Genomic DNA, 19,248 nt, shown 5'->3' with positions numbered 1-19,248 from the left:
ACTGAGGTGAGGACGTGCTCTCTTGAGATAAGCTCCTCGATAGCATTTGCAAGATTGGTCTCATGTTCCCGCAACTGTTGTTCAAGCCGGGAGGATCCCGCGGCTCTGATTTCACTCGCTCACCCAGCCACCAACTCACTCGCTCATTTACTCACTCGCTCAATCTCGAGCACCGATTCTGTCTGTGCGTAGTCTTTACTCAGCAGCAGTCGCCGGTGGTTTCTTCGCTTCCTGTCTTCTAGGTTCAGAAGCATTGCATTTGCAGCCGTTTCTGTCGCTGCCGCCGTTGGGAGAGAAGGAAGAACAGCATCGTTGTTGCTGCTGCCAGCTGCGCCGACGACGACGACCAGCCGACATTGATCGTGCTGCCGTTCGTATATTGGTGTCGTTGTTCCAGTGATTCTAGTGTTGGTGTGGCTCCGGTGATCGCCTGCATGTTTCTCGGTCCTACGTTTTCAACGAGCAGCAGCTCTTATCGAGCCGAGTGAGGGAAGTCGGCGATCGACGGCGGAAATCGGCAGCTACCTCGTTCGGTGGCTCTCACTGGGTCGCTCGAGTGGTGGTCGTCCGCCGCTCGCCCGTCCTTCCGTCCGTCCATCCGTCAAGTCAGTGAGTGAGGTAGAACGTCTGCTACTGCACTGCTCGACTGTGATGTTGATAGTGGTCGAATTCTCGGAGTGAAGGAGGGCGCGCAGAAGAACCGCAGAGAAGATTCTAGCTCGGAGTTTCAACTCGAACACCTGGAGCTTTCCAGCGTTTGAAAGTTCACATCGTGTTCCTAAGAGAGACATTCTTTAGTGGAGCCCTTTACCGTGTCGACCGTTCCCGCTAAGCGACCAGACATTCGTTAACATTTGAGCGGTCAGCTGCGGAGAGGAATTCGAACAGCTGCAGCCATCGGTGGAATCTCATCTCTGAGTAGTCGGTTGACGACGAAATTATAAGACCGCGGGGTTTCTGTTCCGACGGTAATTCAGTTTCGATCGGGAGCCACGGTCCGCCAATCAGTAGTCGGCCCGTCAGTCAGTCGCTTGGTCGCTCGACAGTCATTCGAACCTGGGTGCTCGACTGTTGCCAATGGCTCCGACGAAAATCGCCAAAAGACCAGGGCTGACCCCATGGGATGAGATTCTTCCGAAAAAATTCGTGGAATTCGAGATTCGACGGCGCCTGAAGTCGATCAGGAAATGCATCTACGTCCCCAGTCTCAGCAGCATCGACGAGCTCGTTCCTACGACCAACTTTATGTCGGAACTCGGAAATATTGCGGAATTCATGTATTCCATGGGGAAGAGCGTTATGTCGAGAGACGAAGCAGAAAAAGTGACGGTGGCGACGCTCGACGGGAGGACTACCACCGATAAGCAGCGCAAAGCTCCGACGGGAGACGACAACACATCTGTGATGAGCTCGGACGACGAAGGAATTGTGGATACCCTGTCCTCAATGAGAAGACATCAACATCGAACTCTCGATACGCTAACAGTGTTGAGTCGCAGAAAACTGGCTTCGGTATCGTCGAGGACCGTTGCGGATGGCTTTCTCGCCGACCAAGAAGACAATGACGTCGACGACGACGACGAGAGCAGCGGATTCTACTCGGATGGTTCGGAGTACGCGCCGTGCATGCCGAACGTCAAGAGTCGCGCGTTCCGACCCCGAAGCCAGTCGGGACTCTATCTGCACTCGCAGCTCCCGATGTGGCTCAAGAACAATGAGTTCATCGTCGGTGGACACCGACCGCCAGCCTATAGTTACAAAGCCTGCCTCCGATCTGTGATTCACTTACATAGCGAAACGGGTAACATTTGGAGTCACGGACTGGGAGCTCTCGGTTTCGCGATGTACGCAATCTATTTCTTTTCGGCGGACGTGATCCCTCACATGAATATTTACGATCGTTTGGCATTTGGTGTTTTTTTTCTTTCCGCCATCGGCTGCATGGGTATGTCGGCTATTTATCACACGCTAGCGTGCCACTCCAACCGAGTGTGCTCCATAACGTGTAAGCTGGACTTCACCGGGATCACAATTCTGATCTTCGGATCGTTCTACCCGTGGTTGTACTATACGTTCTACGACCAGCCGGCGTTGCGGTGTCTCTACGGCCTTCTAGGGACTGTCAGCGCGTTAGCGACGATAAAAATGAATCTGAACGATAGCTTCGCTCATGCCGAGTATCGAGGCGTTAGGTCGGCCGTGTACATATCGTACGCAATGATTTGCGGCGTTCTACCCGTTGTTCATTTCTCGATGATCTACGGAGTGGAAACTCTCTACAACGAGCACCATCTTCTGCGGTTCGCGTGCATGGTAATCTCATATGTGGTTGGGGCGCTCTTCTACTCTATTCGTATTCCGGAAAAGTACTGGCCGGGAAAGTTCGACTACGCTGGACATAGTCATCAAATCATGCACATCTGTGTCGTTTTTGGAAATCTCGCCCACTACTGGGGCTGCCACGGCCTAGCCTACCGGCGGCACGTTTTGATGGCCACAGACTGCAGCCAAACCTCGATGTACTCAACACTGGAGCCCTTCATCAGCATGTCGTACGTCCATATCATGAATTTCTTCAACTGAACAGTGTGGTGTATCGGAGCGATGCGCACCACCCTAATCGGCAGCAACTCCAAACGACCACTCATGTAAGTTGAACTTGAAAATTTATTTAGACTCTTTTTGATTTGATACCGGCGAAATTTAGTGTCGAAAAATAGCGACGGAAAAATGATTGTGCAGCGCATACCATCGGTCGGCGATGAAGGGATATCGAGTCTCATTTTCTGAGACTGTGCCGCGGCGGAATCGTAATGAGTCTCGTCAGCAGAAATAACTCGCCCCGCGACCATCTCGACGCACTTCGAAGTGATCCTTGAGCTCAGACAGTTTTTGTAATGTTTGCTATTCGGTATCACTGCTTATAGAGCGCGATGGAGTTTTAAATTCCACGACGATCGTCCAGAAAATCCGAGATATTCCCCGTAAGTTACGCCGCTCAAGTCCCGATCTCGCGATCCATTACGCTTCCGCAATCGTCTCTCGGGGGGATCACGGCGCGTCATTTCGTAACATATGTAGAACATGCGTTCCCTACGCTCTAGGTGCCCGATTCCCTCCCAGCTTGGAAACGCCGACGTTTTCAGTTAAATCGGCAGCTGGCTCAAGCCTGTCTGTCGCTGAGCGAGTGCCCAATTTTTCTGAGCTCTGAATGATAGAATGTCCTTTCCTGCTATTTTCGAGCTCTTTGGGACAGGGTACGGCCAGCTGAATCATTATCGAAAGGGTTTGTTCCGATAGAGCGCTGGAGCTTCGATCCATGGTTCAATCTCCCTGACCTCAACTCTCGGGTCGGGGGGAATCGTCCTCGCTACGTGTGGGCTTCATCGCTCAACTTGCCAGACCGAGGAAAAAAATACGTCTGCGGAGCGGGTATACCGCCAGGGATAATTCGCTTGTTTCTGGTGAGCTCATCCCGACCATGATTTCCTTGAAGAGAAGCCACATAGCGAGTCAGAAGGATAATGTCAACGAGTGGCTCCTAGCATAATTTGATCGGCGACGGTGCTTACAAGGATACTCTGATCATGGGCCGCTCATGCGCTCGACTCTTTCCTCGTAGTTCTGGGAAGTTCCGCATAGCTCTCCCGGACGGGCTACTCCTGCGACTTCCATGAATGAAGATGAAAAATTTCGCCGTCTAGTAATCACGGATCTCGGCATGCTAATCGCGGACGCTAATCGCTTGGCTCCTTTTGCCGAAGAGGTGGAAACCACGATCACTGAAAAACCCATTACGTTCCCCGAGAGGCATCGGAGCGCACTTCGTAGCGTCTTTCGGCTCATCAGTGCTGAAGCTCTCTCGTTCTTCAGATTCCCTCAATGTCCGTCATCGATACAAGTCAAAATCAAAACGCGATCGGATGCCCGAACACGAGTTTTCCGACGAGTCAGGGGGAACAGCATTTGAATTCCGACGCCGCGCGCCGCCGCTCAAAGTTCCGCTAAAGACGATGTAGAAGCATCTGTAATCGAAAGAGAAAGAAGTTCCGAAAATAGGCTAAGTCTAACTTCTCCCTCTCGTCTTTGTTGCTTGCCGATGAAGAAACGTCAGCAATGCCGTGCCATGACTGGCCCCGATAGAGGCAGCGACGGAACTAGCGGCAGCAACAAGGACTTGCGGAGAGAAGTTGCCTCACAAGTTATATTCTGCCTCTTCAATGACGGCGCGAACATCGTGTGAGAGCGTTTTCCACATGGGACGGAAGCTCCGTCTAGCTCCTCCGGCTGTTTATGCAATAATTTGGTATCGTCGGCTCGATAACGGATACGGGGACGGATAATGGGACTTGAGTGCTAGCTGCCAATCATCATTCAGTGTTCGGACCGTTTGGAAGCTCGACGCATCTTCAGTGTCCGGAGCCGATCCGTTCAGGACTTGAGATTTTCGGGAGCTCGGAATCGACGGCTGCTCTTGACTCGCTCCCCCGGTCCTGAACATCGCGATGCTGGTTATCTCTGCGATTATTTGAACTGACTTCTTTGCGATGGGAAGTCGGTTCCTAGCCGGCTAGCAGATTCCATCCTCCCTCTGAATGAGTTCATCATCTCCGAAGCACTGTCGAACTGTCGCATTTTCTGGTAGCGTCAATTCAACATGTTCTGGTCGTGATCCAGGTTCGGGAAGTCCCAGAAAACGATCTGGCGAGAGGTAGCACCAGAATGAGCTCCTTCGGGAACCATCGAAGCCAACATCCGAAACTGACATATAATTTTTGTTACTCTGCCCGGTGGAATTGTTGAGAGGGTATCCCGTCAGCATACCTCGATGTAAACACCATTGCGCAAGATCTGGCGGTCAGGTTCAGGTTGTTGAACTTGTTTATAGGGTGAAGTCCACTCAATTGACGGGCTATCAGATATCCACAAACGTTGCAAGATGCCGCTGAACTCTTCGGCTGGGCTACTGAAACCTAGGAACTTGCACGGGGGCCGTCGCTGCCCAGGTCCGCGATTCCTTGAAGGCATTTCTTGATGCAATGAAGCGCTTCGCTAACCGCCTAACGACCGCCCGGGCAATGATTCTCAAAGAGAAGACCTGTGGCTCTCATTGTTTCGTATCAATAATTTCTGTAGTTTACGAAATTCTGCTGCAATCCGCCAGAAATCGAATGATTGACCTCGCGGGTATATCGCTGGCCTGGCGGGAGCGACCAGAATGGTGGATCTTTGGGAATACGCCATCGATGTGACTCTAGAGGAAGATGTTCGAGATCCTTACTGAATTCTCTCCGTTGAGATTAGGGTTCGATCTGTGTGCGATTAAGAAGGATGCACCAGATCAGCTTGTCGAGTCAGATTTCGAGTGATTCCAGCGGCTTCACTTCATGCGTCATTCGGAGAGCGTGAAAATTCTGACGTCGAGGCATTAGGCCTTATCACAGTACTGCATCCGCTTCTGTGTGCGCTGTAGATGCGTCACAAGCCACTCGCTCGTCTTTTCTCTGGCAAGCCTTGGCTCCTGTACAACCGCCTCCAACGCGCCAAGAACTGGTCTTCCGACGAGTCAAAGTTTTCGGACTCAGGTGACCATCCTGCGGAGAGGCTCCTCGGGTACTACCGTAACATCGCTTCGGCTCCTCCCTGCCTTACGATTCGCCACATGTTCGACGCTTGGAAATGAGGGAATACCATTTTACGGCATGAGCTGATCATGTCAATGATGTTCTACTAATATGTTGAGAACGGCCAAGTCTTGGAGGGCCACGAAGTACAGGAGCTACGGGCTACGGCCCCTCGAGTGAAGCGAAATTAAAACGAATTGACAAGCAAAAAGCCTATCCCATCTCGAGGACAGCTCCGAGTGATATGCGGGCTTCCCACTTTTCCCGACAGGAGGCGCATATCTGACGAGGGTGGAGTGATGCTCTCGTATTATACAGTCAAATACTCTCTAAGTGGGAGCTACTTATTCCCGGGCACGTTGGCTCTAGTTGCAAGAGCATCCCAGTCCAGTCCACAGCTCTGCTTACGACGCCGGAAAACTATCAGTGCAACCAGTCGAAGAGAAAGCGACTCCGACGCAACAGTCGTGCGGATTCTGAACCAAAGCAGCAGAGATCATCGACGATGGCAGATTGCGACCGCCGCACCGCTCTCATGCGATCCTCGCGGATGCGAGGATTTTTCAAATCCTTACGTACGAATTTCGTCCGAATATACACAATTCTGTATCTCGTCCCAGCTGTACCCTACCAGGAGCCGTATGGAATTCTGCTCTAGATTCATGCGGAATCGGACCCGAATGAGATTCCTCCCATCGTTTGCACCTTATGGAAGACAGGGAGAGAGATTCCACATTGGCACCCGGCTCCGGGGAATTCTCCCGAATCGATTCCCGTCCAAGACGAGCGAAATCATGGCTAATCGATTCCCGGTGATGTGCTATGAGTATGATGCGCGTGAAATAGAGCGCTTGATTCGGCTCCATCAATGTCATGGCATGATTTTCCCCACTAAGCGTTTTCCGACTGGGAGACTCGCGGTAGGTCCAAGCAAATCGACCGACATGTTTTCAGAAAAAGAATGACAATCGCGTGTCTTGCTGCCGCGGGGCTCAGCCGATTGGCGGCGCGTTACGCAATGGAGATGCGGATCCGTGGTGAACCAATAGGTCAATGTCGCTACTTGTTTCTGTCATTTCTCCGTCTCCTTTTATTCAGCAAGCCATGGTGGGAGCATGGTGAAGCTAGAAGCCGAGTAGAGCCATAGCGCGCTTTTCGAAAATCCATATATCCGAGCACTCATGTTTGCGAATGCAGGCGCACTCCAATTTCCGTGACAGTCTCCCTTAGACAAGACTTATCTCTCGAGGCGCAGAATCTGGATTTTAATGTTCAATTCAATGTTCAGCTCCCCTGATCTTGAGCCAGAGCCTCAACCTCGCATTATATCGGCCTAATTGTGTATGTATAAGTTCACACAATTGAAATATCGTCCGCACAGAAAAAAAGACCGTCGTGGGGAGGATAGCGATGACAGAGAGCTCTCAGCTATTTCCAATAGCTGGTCAGCATTGGCCGTAGGTCGCTGTCGTGTGGAAATTGTGGCGCTAAGCAAACGGAATGAGTGCTGTCTCCACCAGACCATCGTCAATCCGCAGAGTGTGCTCCCTGTCAGTTCTACTTAACGATGTGAAGCTTGATTTAGGCCGTCTAATGATTCCCGAATCTCATCCAAAATGTCTATTGAAGTTCACGAAATCTCGAGAACAAAATCCGCGTGATTATCTCTGGAGGGACGCCACACTCTCCTGGGTTCTGTCGACCCGACTGTAGAGGTTTTACTCGCTCGTATAATGATGTCCGGCAGGAAGTGATTTTCGTTCATTTATCAACGGAATCAAAGGTGACTGCCCTACAAAGTCCGTCCGAATTCTGAGAGGAAGCCCCTGCGTGCTAGGAGGTTCTTACGGAAGGAAGCTTTCATGTAAGAGAAGACTCATCTGGTACATGAGTTGCTCGAGACTGAAACGTTGTCGATGAAAGTCTGCGCCTTAGTCCGAACCGCCCGATCGGCTGATGAAAAATGCGTAGCAATCATCTGACGGCAACCTTCCGACGCCATATCTCTCCTGTGAAGAGGAGCTCGTGTGAGCTGTCGAAAACCCACGCGGCTGTCAGAATTCTCCCCGTCCGTATCTTCACTAGTAAAGTTTTTCTGCGCGAAGCTATCGCGTTCACGGAGTTTTTACACGGACTCCAGTCTTATGTTGCGCGCTCTGATAGGTCAAGCGCGAGCATTCGCCTTATTCTTCGGGTATATTCGTGCTTTTTCTCAAAGGCGAGACAAACGTCTCCCGGCGGAGCAGGGTACCTCCGGAGCTACCTCCTTATTTTTCTACGAGAAGTCTCTATTTTTCCTCGAACACGAGAGCCTCTGCTGTGCTGACTCCGTAGCGAAGGTCGCAATACTATTCCTTGCGCACGAGTCTTGGATTCGCCATTGGCAGCTCCCAGACAAATTCCCAAATCGAGGGCGGATTCCCCAGGCTGGGCCAAGACGCCGTCGATTGCTGCTAGCATCTCTTATGACTCGAAGCAGCCACACGAAGCCCGACGCGATATTCGGCTAGAATATCTCATCGCAGTCGAAGGAATTTCTGCAATCGCGTCGAAAGAGAGGGAACTCTGAGCCCGAGGCCCGAGTGAGCTCCAGCTTCCCGGCGACGCGGACTGTGGCTTGCGGACGGGATTGTCAAGAGTTTTCGATGAAAGAATATTCGCGTTGACACCGATGACTGCTTGAGGAGTCGATCGGAATACATCTCAGCCGAGAAGGTCATTTCGACTTGTCGGTACAGCTCAATGACAGATTGCATAAGTCGGGTTACGTGATCCTGTACGGCTTCTCAGGCGAGGTTTCCGCGATACAATGCATGGCCATCTCACGGGAGCCCTGCCAAATATCGACCAAACATGTTCAATACTTCGAGATTCTCGACGACATTTCCCAGCGCGCATGGAAATTCGGACCATTCCGGAGGATGGTCAATGACGGGCCGGAGCGGCCAATACTCTGGCTCTGCGCTTCAAGCAGGAATTCAGTTGACACCGATCCGAGATGCGTCAGCTAAGCTCCATCGATATGTAAGGACGGAAAGTTCCATTTCGCTCATCGAATGACGTGGACCCGACCGTGAACCGATTGAAGATGCTCCGGTGAAGCCAGGGAACTCGTTCCTGCTGCGAAGATGGGACGCGAGAGATATAATCGCTCTCATGACACAGATGTTTCCATCTGTTGTCTGACGCAGATGATTCTTGTTCTCCGCGGAAAAGCAATTGGAGCGGCTTGGATACAGAAAACGCGTAAGCATCGCGTGTCTGGGCGCCGCCGCAGAGCTCCGCCGATGGGCGCAGCCTTACGCAACGGAGATTCGGATCTGCTGCTCAGCATTGGGTCAATGCCGATGCTAGTCTGCGTCTTTCCTCCTCCGCTTCTCAGCAGTCAACCTTGGTAGACGCCCTGTCGAGCGGCGTGGAGCTACCGCCGGCCATCGGTGTCCGAGGATTCTCTAACTCAGACTGATAAGCGTAGCATAGGGTCTCCCAACCGAACGAAAGAATGACCCAATATAGTGTCATGTACAAGTCGCAGAGCTCCGACTTCACATACCGGACTGCATAGAGCTGCTGTTTTCTTTTTAACAAAAGAACGAAATAATTATTTGAATCATCATCTATAGATTCTTCCACCACCGTGGAGCGTCTCAATAAAGAGCGGCTCGGAGATTCGCCGTGGGAGACAAGCGATTCAAAACTCTCGGATAAGTTTCCTCATGCGCACGTGATTGGTAATCTGCATATTTTGTCTTTACAGGCATTTCGGACTCGCACATCATCCATTCCGTGGTCGAACCACCGACACGAATTCGCTCAATTGACGCCAGCCCAACTCAATGCATTCGTATCGACGATGGGGGAAGTTTTTAATTAAATAGACTGAGTGGGGAGGGGAAGTTAATGTTTTGTAAATATCATGTTTGAGCTTGAGATGTTGACAACTCTAGGACCGAAACAATCAAAAGACTTGTATGCTTTTCAAGAAAAATCGTGTCTTCGTTTTCTTTCTGGGGCCGGGAGAATCGCGTTGCGACACAATACCAGGGACACGGTGATTATTTCGTTTTCGACTTTCACTGTCAAAAAAGCAATTTTCCTTTCTGTATACGGTACGTCAGATCTCGCCCCTGCATCGACCTCGGCTCAGGGCCCGCTCCGTTCGCGTGATTTTGTAGATTCTTCGGAATAATCGGTTTCCACCATCGACGAACCCCGGCTCAAGTCGATATCTATCTACACGACCCCATCCAAGCTCGGTTTCCTCCTTACTGAGCCCCAGTTGGTAGGAGATGCGTTGAGTGTATATGGGGAATCAGGGATCAGACAGCCTCCGGCAAAGGGAACACTGGAGCGCCCTGGGACAGGGAAAATTTTCCGAAAGAGCTCGTTCGTGCCATAAGTGATTGGAAAATCCCTCCTTGTTGTCTCATTCCCGATTAGAAAACACACCATCGACTCGTTTCGGAGATGCGCCGCTGGAAGCATTCGAACATGCGTAGCATGACGCGGAATTCTTCGTGGAAAAACAGTTTTTCTTTCTCAGGCTCCTCCCTTGCCTCCAGTAAATCCGTCCGAACCGGAGCACAATCCGTCGCAGACGCTGGAATTCAGCGACGTCTTGCTGCAATGGCGCATCTGTCTGACGTCATCAGAACGATTTTTCTGATCATTGAGATTGGTGTCAAGAGACTTGACGATGCGCCATACCCCAGGTCAGCGAGATTCCGAGTTTCTCGGAGTCGATCGATCAGAATTACTCGTAGGGAAGCGGTCCATTGAGAATAAAATGTTCTATTTTCCCCCCAAAAAAATCCCAGAAGTCTCAGAAGGATCCTGAGCCGCTGGAAAGAAATTCTGATGCTGCCGACCCGACCTCCCGCGAAGTCCCAGTATGTTGTTCACAGAAACGAACTCGCTTCAAAGGTCCCACCCGGCAGGAAGCCCAGCGGGCGAAGCCGTCGGCGTCCCATGTGGCGAAGATACTCGACACCCAGAAACTAATTCGGGGAAGATCCAGACTATACTAACACGGGCAGCCGGAGTCAAGATAATCTGATCGTTGCGAATCTCGAGCCCCAGATGGTTCCAAGATATACCGGGTGGGAGCAGACTTTTTTAGATAAGCAGGATGAATCTTCGGATTCGCGGGTCCGTTTCTCGCGTAAATTAGGGACGAGTCATCGTTTGCAGAAACTCCCGGAGAGAATAGTAGCTGTGACGGGGATCCACAATTGTATTATACATACTTTAATGGCTGGGAAGTCCTAAGAACAATTACTATAGTGGGGTGAGCTCTAGACTCTAAACTTTTTCGGGCTGATCCACACAGCCAAGGTTTAACGTCCCGGGTACTGTTATTCACATTGCTTCCGAGGACGGATCCATAGAGCAAATGTACCCAGGAGGATCAAGGCCGAGTACCTGCATATTTTTCCGGCAGCAGGGATCGAACCCACACCGCCTCCCGCGCGAGCGGCGTCGTTGCGGCTCTGCACTCTGCAGCTCTAGACTCTGGCGAATCGCAAACGATCAAAGATGACGATGGTGGGCAAGAAATGCTTCAATCCTCGGGAGTGCCCCTCTACGCGACCGCACACTCTGACGTAATATGCCCAAACCTTGGAAAGGTTCAAACCTTGGTACAAGCAGACCTCCATCGCAGTAGGATAACCCGACCGTTACTCGGAAGAAGAGATGAGTCACCGCGGTCGTTTTTTGCGGAATTCCTCGGCGACTTGAGTTCCGGCGACCAGGGAGGTGATGGTCATGAGTCATGACCAGAGCTGTGCGCCGCGCCGAGCATTGCAAGTCCTATACTCAATGCTTAAGCGCCGCGGCGCGCCATGGCGCCGTGCGCCTCGTCCTGTATACGGCGCACAGCACTAGTCATGACTCATGAGGAGAGCTCGAACAGGTCCCGCGGAGGAATGGGGCCCGAAAGATCTCAACTCAATTCGGAAGAGGCTGGAGCTACGATAGACTCGAGAAACAAAAGAGACGGATTAGGAAAACCCCCACTCTACCCAATAACGGTATAATTATGAGGTAAAACAATCAGGCTTCGCTCTGAGCCTGTTCAAGATGAGACGAAGAATATCGGAGCCGATCGGAACCGGGTTTGGTTCGCTCAGAGTATCATTGCATTTTCTCTCATTCCCCGCATAGATTTAGTATGAGCGCTCTGCGGCAGATCGCCATATCGCTAGTCTCCCTGGAACGGAAAAGCGGTCGCACTTGTCCTTGCCAACGAAGGAAAAATCGAGATTTATTCCGCGCTGAATCGAATCGGATTCTCTCAGGCGACGTAGTACGAGGCAGCAGAAACTATTCCGCAACGGTTGGATCCTCTCGCGAGCTTCATGAAGCCATTCTCGCCCCAGGTGCTTCCCCAAGAGTTCTTGATAATCCAGTAGGGTTGGCCGTTGCTGGAACCGTAGCCGACGAGCAGAACAGCGTGGTTGATCTGAGTGGGGCAAGAGCGATTGTTGTAGATGCCTCCGGAGTAGCTGTAGAAATCAGAGTTCTCTCCATTGAGAGTGACGGCGATCGGGCCGTGGGTCGCGACCGCATTGGCCAAAGCGTTCTCATCTCCAGCTTTGACTTGCATCAGACGGAGATTATTAAGACTGACGGAGCCGCTGGTCGAGGAGCATCTACCATGAGTTTGAGTGTTGCCCGATCTGTACGGATATTCGTGCTCTTGGGAGATTCCATGGCGGAGGGCGTGCTGGATGGTGGTCGCGGGATCTCCACCTCCGCATCCGAAGTTCATGTTGTGGATATAGCGGTTCAGAGTGCAATCAACGAGCTGCTGCTCGGAGAGATCATAATTCTTCCTAGAGTTCTTCAAGAGGGTGGATTCGATGGCTCCTGCGGCGGAGAAAGTGTAGCATGATCCACAGCTGGCCTGGTTCTTGACCGACGTCACGGCCGTACCCCTCCAGTCTACGGATTCCGGGGCGTTGGGCATCGTAACCTCGGAGATGGAAGCGTTGAGACCGGCTCTGATTTCCTCGTCGACCACAGCTCCGAGCTTCGTAGCGCGTATCTCGGCATCGGTCAGATCTGACAGAGCATTCAGACCGAGGAAATAGCTGACCTCTCCTCTCTCGAACCTGGCGTTGTGAGCTTCGATTTGTTGGAGCTTCGAGTTGAAAGCCTCGAGGCGCGCAGCCTCGGCAGCCGGACTGGCGTATTCCTTGCCGTGACTCGCCTTGAAGCTACTCCACTTGGCGTGGAGAACATCGCTGGCAGAGGCAGCACCGAGAACGAGGAAAAGAGGTATGAAAGCTCTCATCTTTCCGGGAGGGTGTGCTGTCCTAAGTATCCGGCGGTCTTTTAAGGAGCATCTCCACGAGGTTTGTGGCTTTACAAAAGGGCGCTCGATCAATGTCTGCCTCGACATTCAGCCTCGAGGCGCTGGAGTGATGCGCAACTCTGCAGTAGCACAATGAATGGAGTTCAGAACGCGGGATGCGACCTTGCAGGGTTTTATTGTTATTGCTCGAAAGATCGATGTCTTGACCAGCCCTGGTGCCTGCAATGCCTCCCTTCTGACCTCAGTATTCCGATTCCAGTGTCCGCATCGAATATTCCGTCAGAGGACGGACTCTACGCGCACGGAATGCTCCGACGCCGCGAGCCGGCGCGGCCTTGTGGGCTATTCTTTAGGGGAAGAATCTTCATTTCAAAAACAACTGAGGTTGAAAAACCACGATGAGAGAAGGATAACCGCAAAGCCACTCCTCTTTGCACGAGCGTCCTCGAATCGGAGGCTTCCCTCTCGTTGTCCCTCTGCCTCCTCCCGAAATCCCTATGGATTTTTCGCTTGAATGTATGAGGATGGGCTTGGCCATGACCCGGATCTTACTTCGTTGCACGGTTCTGTCGTTGGGGATCGCCCAGCTGGGATTCGTCAGAAACTCAACTGCTTGGCGCATCCGCTCTGCGGCGACAGAAAGGCTCGAAGCCAAGGGAAGTCGGGCGATCGACCCTCGCTTAATTAAGAGTCTTCCGTGATAGTCGTGAAGCTCCGAGGTCTCTCCGCTCGCGATCAATTCATTTATACACATGCGCACGGCCTTGCTCGATCGGGATCACTCTCCGCGGACATGCGTATGGTGAATCTCCTCAGATAACTCAGATAAGATACTCTGGGAGCACCATCAGACTACTCTTCCCGTCGAGCATGTGACATGTTCGGTCTCGTCGGGTCGGATGATATTGAATCAGAGCGCGAACACGGCAGGCCTAGCTTGAAAATCACATTATGAGGCACTAATCGATACCATGGAAAATGCATGCAGCCTTCCCTTGTCCTCGGGGCGCTGGCGTGTTGGATCTCGGAATGACGGAACTGAATTTCGGTTTTTCCACCGGAGCCGTCGTGGTCGACTCAATGCGTCTAGATGGACGGTCGGTTCTCAACTAAGTTCCTTCGCCGCTGCCCCCGCACATCGGCGGGCTCACCTTCCACGACGAGTTTCGGTTTCTCTTTCTTGTAGCATATAGAGAACCTTCACTTCGATATGCGTCATACAGGGAAGCGACACTCACGGAAGACTTTTCCGGGAACCAGCCCCACGAACTATTAGAGAGAGTGCAACTTGTTAGAAGCGCGAATAATCTATGGCATTCCACCATCGAGAGAGCGAGTCCAGCATGATGGGGATGATTTCTCACCTGAAGATTCTCATTGAATCGAGTCATGAAGGATACCATGTCCGTGACGGTCTTCCCTCAGTGCATCTGGAGTCGAGACCCCGACAAGCCATCTCCCCGAACCCAATGAGAATAACTCGAGTGAGCTGGGACGGTCTTATGTATAGTAGTGTCATTAGACTCAGCCGGTCTTGTCGGATAGAGAGAAGGCTCGACTCATGATACATACTTAGCAGATACTACGCAGAGGTTCATTGGTCATTTATTGGTCATTTACTGACATTTATTGGTCCGAATATAAATGTTTGAAGCAGGGAGAAGAATCAGCGGAACGAATACCTGCAATACTATGCGTGGTCGAATCAACTGCGCTCCTCGGATTGAGAGTCTTATCTCGTGTCGAAACGGTCCGGCTGATATCGCTGCTCCAGCGCACAATCACAGCGGGTCATGCATCGTGATCTCAGCCGACCCCCGAGTTGAGACGCGCTGTCCTTGGTTTCGCTTGACATTCCGCTTTGTTTGTCGACCTCATATTACCCGCGAGGAAGCAGGCAAGCAAGCGGCCAACAAAGGAGGCCAACTCTAGCGGTATTCAAAGTGATCCCTCGGGACGGAGATCCGAGGACATGGAATTCCTTCACAGCGGAATGGCTTGCGAAGAAAGCATTGTACAGTTCTCCTGCGAAGCATCTGGAATCGCTGCGGCGCTTACCATAGGCAGGGAGCAAAGGTGGCTCGGAGAGGCGCCTGCAAGAGTGCCGAAAGAGAACAAACATAGAGGCTTTCAAGCGATTTTGCTCCCGAGACAGATTTCGTCTGTGCGAGCGGAGCTCACGGGGAGGTGTGCCCGACGAAGGTTTCCGAGAATTTATTCTCATTCCCCACGGAGAGTCTCTAAGAGCACGTCGTGCGATGTGCGAGGTGTTCGCAATGCCAATTCATAATTGACGAGCTCAGCGGAAAGCATCTGACAGGGAATACGGCCAGAAATATCTCGAGAATCGGACCCAGAAGGAGCGCGGACAGTCGCCCCAATTGCTGCGCACCATACTTATCCGTGGAATTATTACCCCAAGTGTCTACCGCTGATGATCAACGTCGACATCTTATGGTACACGTACGCGTCTGGAAGAAATATTGGTTGACAGTTGACAGCTCCGGGTCGGAGAATCACTCCCCCTTCTCTTGCACCAATCGATGCTCCCAAGTCGTAATAGTTCAGTTTCGGCGGGAAAGCTCTCGCGGTAAACTTGAATTGTCCGAATCTGAAATCACGCGGGATGGGGGCGGCCGGGCGCGAATGTGGACATTCGTTCAATGGTTCCCTGGATTTGAGCTCCTCATATTGACATTAGAGACTTTGCGATCACTTAAAAAATAAAAATAATCCATCTATATATATAAAATTGAATGTCCACTTGTCTGTCATGGTCGCCTATTCTTGGAAACTAAAGGTAACTTAGTCTTGGAACTTGTCGTGACGAGGCACGTAGTACCTGGGAAGGTTTTAAGCCTATCAGATCCGAGAAGAACGGACCCCTTTTCCGTCATTCAGTCATTTCGTGTTCCAAATTGCCTCTTGGGGGAGCTTCGTTATTTTTCGTTTCTTTTTTTCGTTTCGCGCTCTTTCGTTTAACATCGTTATTTTTTGATGACATTCCATGAATTCGATCGGAATCGGACTTCGGAATAATCTCTGATCTCGCTCCTTTGCGAAGACATTACATATGCCGCCTAAGCGCAGACGGAGCTGGCTGGGTCGATATTCGCGCCGTGCGACTAAAAGGAAGGCCTCGATAGCTCTTGACACTGATTCTCAACGAGCAACGAGGTTGCAGCTTGACAGAATATGGCACTCGCGAGCGCGTTTGACAGAGGATGAGGATCGTCGAAATGCGAGACTGGAAGTAGACCGTTTGCGGCATTCGAGGACACGAGTTAATGAAACGAATGAGCGAAGACTTCCGCGCTTGGATGGGGTCCAATCTCATACTCTCCAAATGCATTCCGAGGAAACGGAGGACGAACGGGTGGAAAGATTGTTGGCTGATGGAGCCCGGCATGTTCAGGTCAGGCGTAGCATACATAATGATTTGAACCTTGCGGCTTTTTAGTATGACCCTGGTATAGATTACAGCAAGCACCGTGGTGTGAATATAGGAAGAATGGATCAGGTATGTAATTCCTGCCGAGCACTCTTTGCTAAAGAGACCCCAGGCATGTGCTGTGCGGGAGGAAAAGTCAAGTTGCCCGAAGTGTGTCCGACGCCTGAGCACTTAGCGACATTGATATCTGGGAGCACGGATCAGTCCAGACATTTTTTGAAAAACATTGGAAAGTATAACTCATGTTTCCAAATGACATCATTCGGAGCGACGGAAATCATCCGAGACAGTTATATGCCCACCTTCAAAGTACAAGGTCAGGTATATCATCGCGCTGGGTCTCTTTTGCCGCTACCGGGGGCTGATCACCAATTCCTCCAGATTTATTTCATGGGCGACACAAACGAGCAAATCGATCAGAGGCGTCGTTTCCTTAGTGGAACAATCCGTGAGATTGTTGCAGATTTACAGGACATGCTGCATCGGCACAACGAATTAGTACGAGTGTTCAGATCTTCTCTTGAGCTCATGCCGACAGATGACTATGTGGTTGTTATCAAAGCTGATAAGACGCCAGTCGGAGAACACGACGGGCGATTCAATGCGCCAACATCGGATGAAGTGGCTATCGTAATTGTTGGTGAAGAATTCAACACACGAAACATAGTCCTTCGTCGCAGAGACGGCTGTCTTAAGAGAGTTTCGGAAACCCATCGCTCCTTTGATGCTTTGCAGTATCCGCTTTTATTCTGGCAAGGCGAAGATGGTTATCATTTCAATCTGAGAATGAGAAATCCAGGAACGGATGAAGAGACCAGTAAGAAGGTCAGTGCCATGAATTACTACTCATACCGGATAATGATACGCGATAACGCAGAGAATCATATCCTGTTTTGCCGACAATTATTTCATCAGTATATTGTTGATATGTATGCGAAAATCGAAACCGAAAGACTCCTGTTCATTCGATTGAATCAAACCAAGTTACGGTCAGAGGGATATGTTCATTTACGAGATCCGATTGCCTCTGATGTTGATCCCAATCATCTTGGGAAGGTGGTGATACTGCCGGCAACTTTCATGGGGAGTCCTCGCCATATGCATGAGTATTCGCAGGACGCAATGACGTATGTTCGCAATTACGGTCGCCCCGATTTATTCATCACGATAACATGCAATCCAGCTTGGGAGGAAATCAAAGTTCATCTCTCATCTGGACAATCAGCCTCAGATCGGCACGATTTGATCGCGCGAGTCTTCAAACAAAAACTGAGAGCTTTCATGGATTTGATTGTAAAGATGCGGGTTTTCGGGGAAACTCGCTGTTGGATGTATTCAATCGAATGGCAGAAAAGAGGATTGCCACACGCGCATATATTGATATGGTTGATCAGCAAAATAACACCTGATAAAATTGATCAAGTTATTTCAGCTGAGATTCCCGATAAACACACAGACCCTGAATTATTCGAAGTAGTCATCAAAAATATGGTTCATGGTCCTTGCGGTGTTTTCAACACCAAGTCTCCTTGCATGGAGGATGGGTTCTGCACCAAACGGTATCCGAGGGAACTACTCGCAGAGACTATGACTGGAAATGATGGCTATCCCTTGTATCGTCGACGCTCAGCGGAGGACGGCGGGAAAACTTTCACATTGAAGGTGCGTAGCAGCGATATCGAAGTCGACAACAGATGGATCGTACCGCATTCCCCTATACTTTCAAAAATATTCAAAGCTCATATAAATGTCGAATATTGCAACTCCGTGAAATCGATGAAATATATTTGCAAGTATATCAACAAAGGAAGCGATATGGCAGCTTTTGGTATGAAAGATCCTTCAGCTCCGATTGACGAGATCAAACATTACCAAATTGGACGATACATAAGCAGCAATGAAGCCATATGGCGCATTTTTTCTTTTCCCATTCATGAGAGATATCCAACCGTGGTTCACTTGGCAGTGCATCTGGAGAATGGACAGCGCGTGTATTTCACAGCAACTAACATTCATTCCAAAGTTTTATCTCTGCCGCGAGCAACCCTGACTGCCTTCTTCGCGCTATGTGCGAATGATGAATTCGCGAGTTCTCTGTTATATGTGGAAGTCCCGAGATACTACACATGGAATACGGTGACGAAGAGTTTCAAACGACGTAAGCAGGGTAAACCGGTCGAGGGGTATTTGGATTTGTTTTCATGCGATGCTTTAGGTCGTCTTTATACTGTACATCCGAATAATCAAGAATGTTTCTTTCTTCGCCTGTTGTTGGTCAACGTTCGAGGACCGAATTCTTTCTCAGTCAGAGAAGTAAAACAACGTTTGAGCGCTGTAGTCATACGTAAAAAAGCTCTACGTATTTAATCGTTTAGAATACGTCATATGAAGACTAGGTCCCTGTTCCGTCGCTTTTTTCTGATCGTTGTCATTTGTACGGGATTCTTTGACTTATGTAGTCTGTTCTTATAAATTGTTCCTTCTTGGTGAATTTTTATCAAGTGGTGCACAGGGGCGCGGCACAGCGCGCGGGTCGCGCTAGTTATTAATAATTCTAAAAACTAAAATTAATTCAAAAAAAAATTTATAACTTTTCCCGCCGCAATGATGCTCATGTTTTCGAGTTTCGAGGTTAGTTATGACACCAGAACGATGAACATAATCATCGATCATGAGATTCCACCCTGCGCTCAGAATACTGTCGGCGAAGTAGTGCTTCAATTCGGACGGATTCCTGAGTGAAAACCTGATGTTCGCGCTCTCTGATCGACGAGCGCGACTCCTGTGCTCGTGATCTCGAGCGATCTGTAAAGCCTCGCGTAGTTAATGAAATTCCTGTGACTCCGGATCGATCT

At 50.5% G+C, this 19,248-nt stretch overlaps 2 protein-coding genes and 1 pseudogene across 2 annotated transcripts; 2 read left to right on the top strand and 1 right to left on the bottom strand.

The window, feature by feature from the left end:
• Positions 1–214: 214 nt before the first annotated feature.
• LOC100900793 (adiponectin receptor protein 1) lies at positions 215–9,438 on the top strand. The gene is made up of 2 exons (XM_003747489.2): positions 215–2,648; positions 9,382–9,438. Exon 1 carries the CDS (start codon positions 1,078–1,080, stop codon positions 2,581–2,583), a length of 1,506 nt encoding a protein of 501 aa, XP_003747537.1. The 5' UTR covers positions 215–1,077; the 3' UTR covers positions 2,584–2,648; positions 9,382–9,438.
• A 2,418-nt stretch (positions 9,439–11,856) lies between these two features.
• Positions 11,857–12,932, bottom strand: LOC100907108 (cathepsin L1 pseudogene; annotated as a pseudogene).
• A 3,713-nt stretch (positions 12,933–16,645) lies between these two features.
• Positions 16,646–18,760, top strand: LOC114828441 (uncharacterized). Its single transcript, XM_029112626.1, has one exon. It carries the CDS (start codon positions 16,646–16,648, stop codon positions 18,758–18,760), a length of 2,115 nt encoding a protein of 704 aa, XP_028968459.1.
• Positions 18,761–19,248: the final 488 nt, after the last annotated feature.

The sequence above is a fragment of the Galendromus occidentalis genome, unplaced genomic scaffold, assembly GCF_000255335.2.
Source record: "Galendromus occidentalis unplaced genomic scaffold, Mocc_1.1 scf7180000077522, whole genome shotgun sequence".
Taxonomy (NCBI): Eukaryota; Metazoa; Arthropoda; class Arachnida; order Mesostigmata; family Phytoseiidae; genus Galendromus; species Galendromus occidentalis.
Note: the sequence above shows the minus strand (reverse complement) of the source record. Positions and strands in the feature narration are given on the sequence as shown.

Coding starts and splice junctions, on each gene's coding strand:
- LOC100900793 (XM_003747489.2), top strand. CDS start 1,078: ATGGCTCCGACGAAAATCGCCAAAAGACCAGGGCTGACCCCATGGGAT.
- LOC114828441 (XM_029112626.1), top strand. CDS start 16,646: ATGACATCATTCGGAGCGACGGAAATCATCCGAGACAGTTATATGCCC.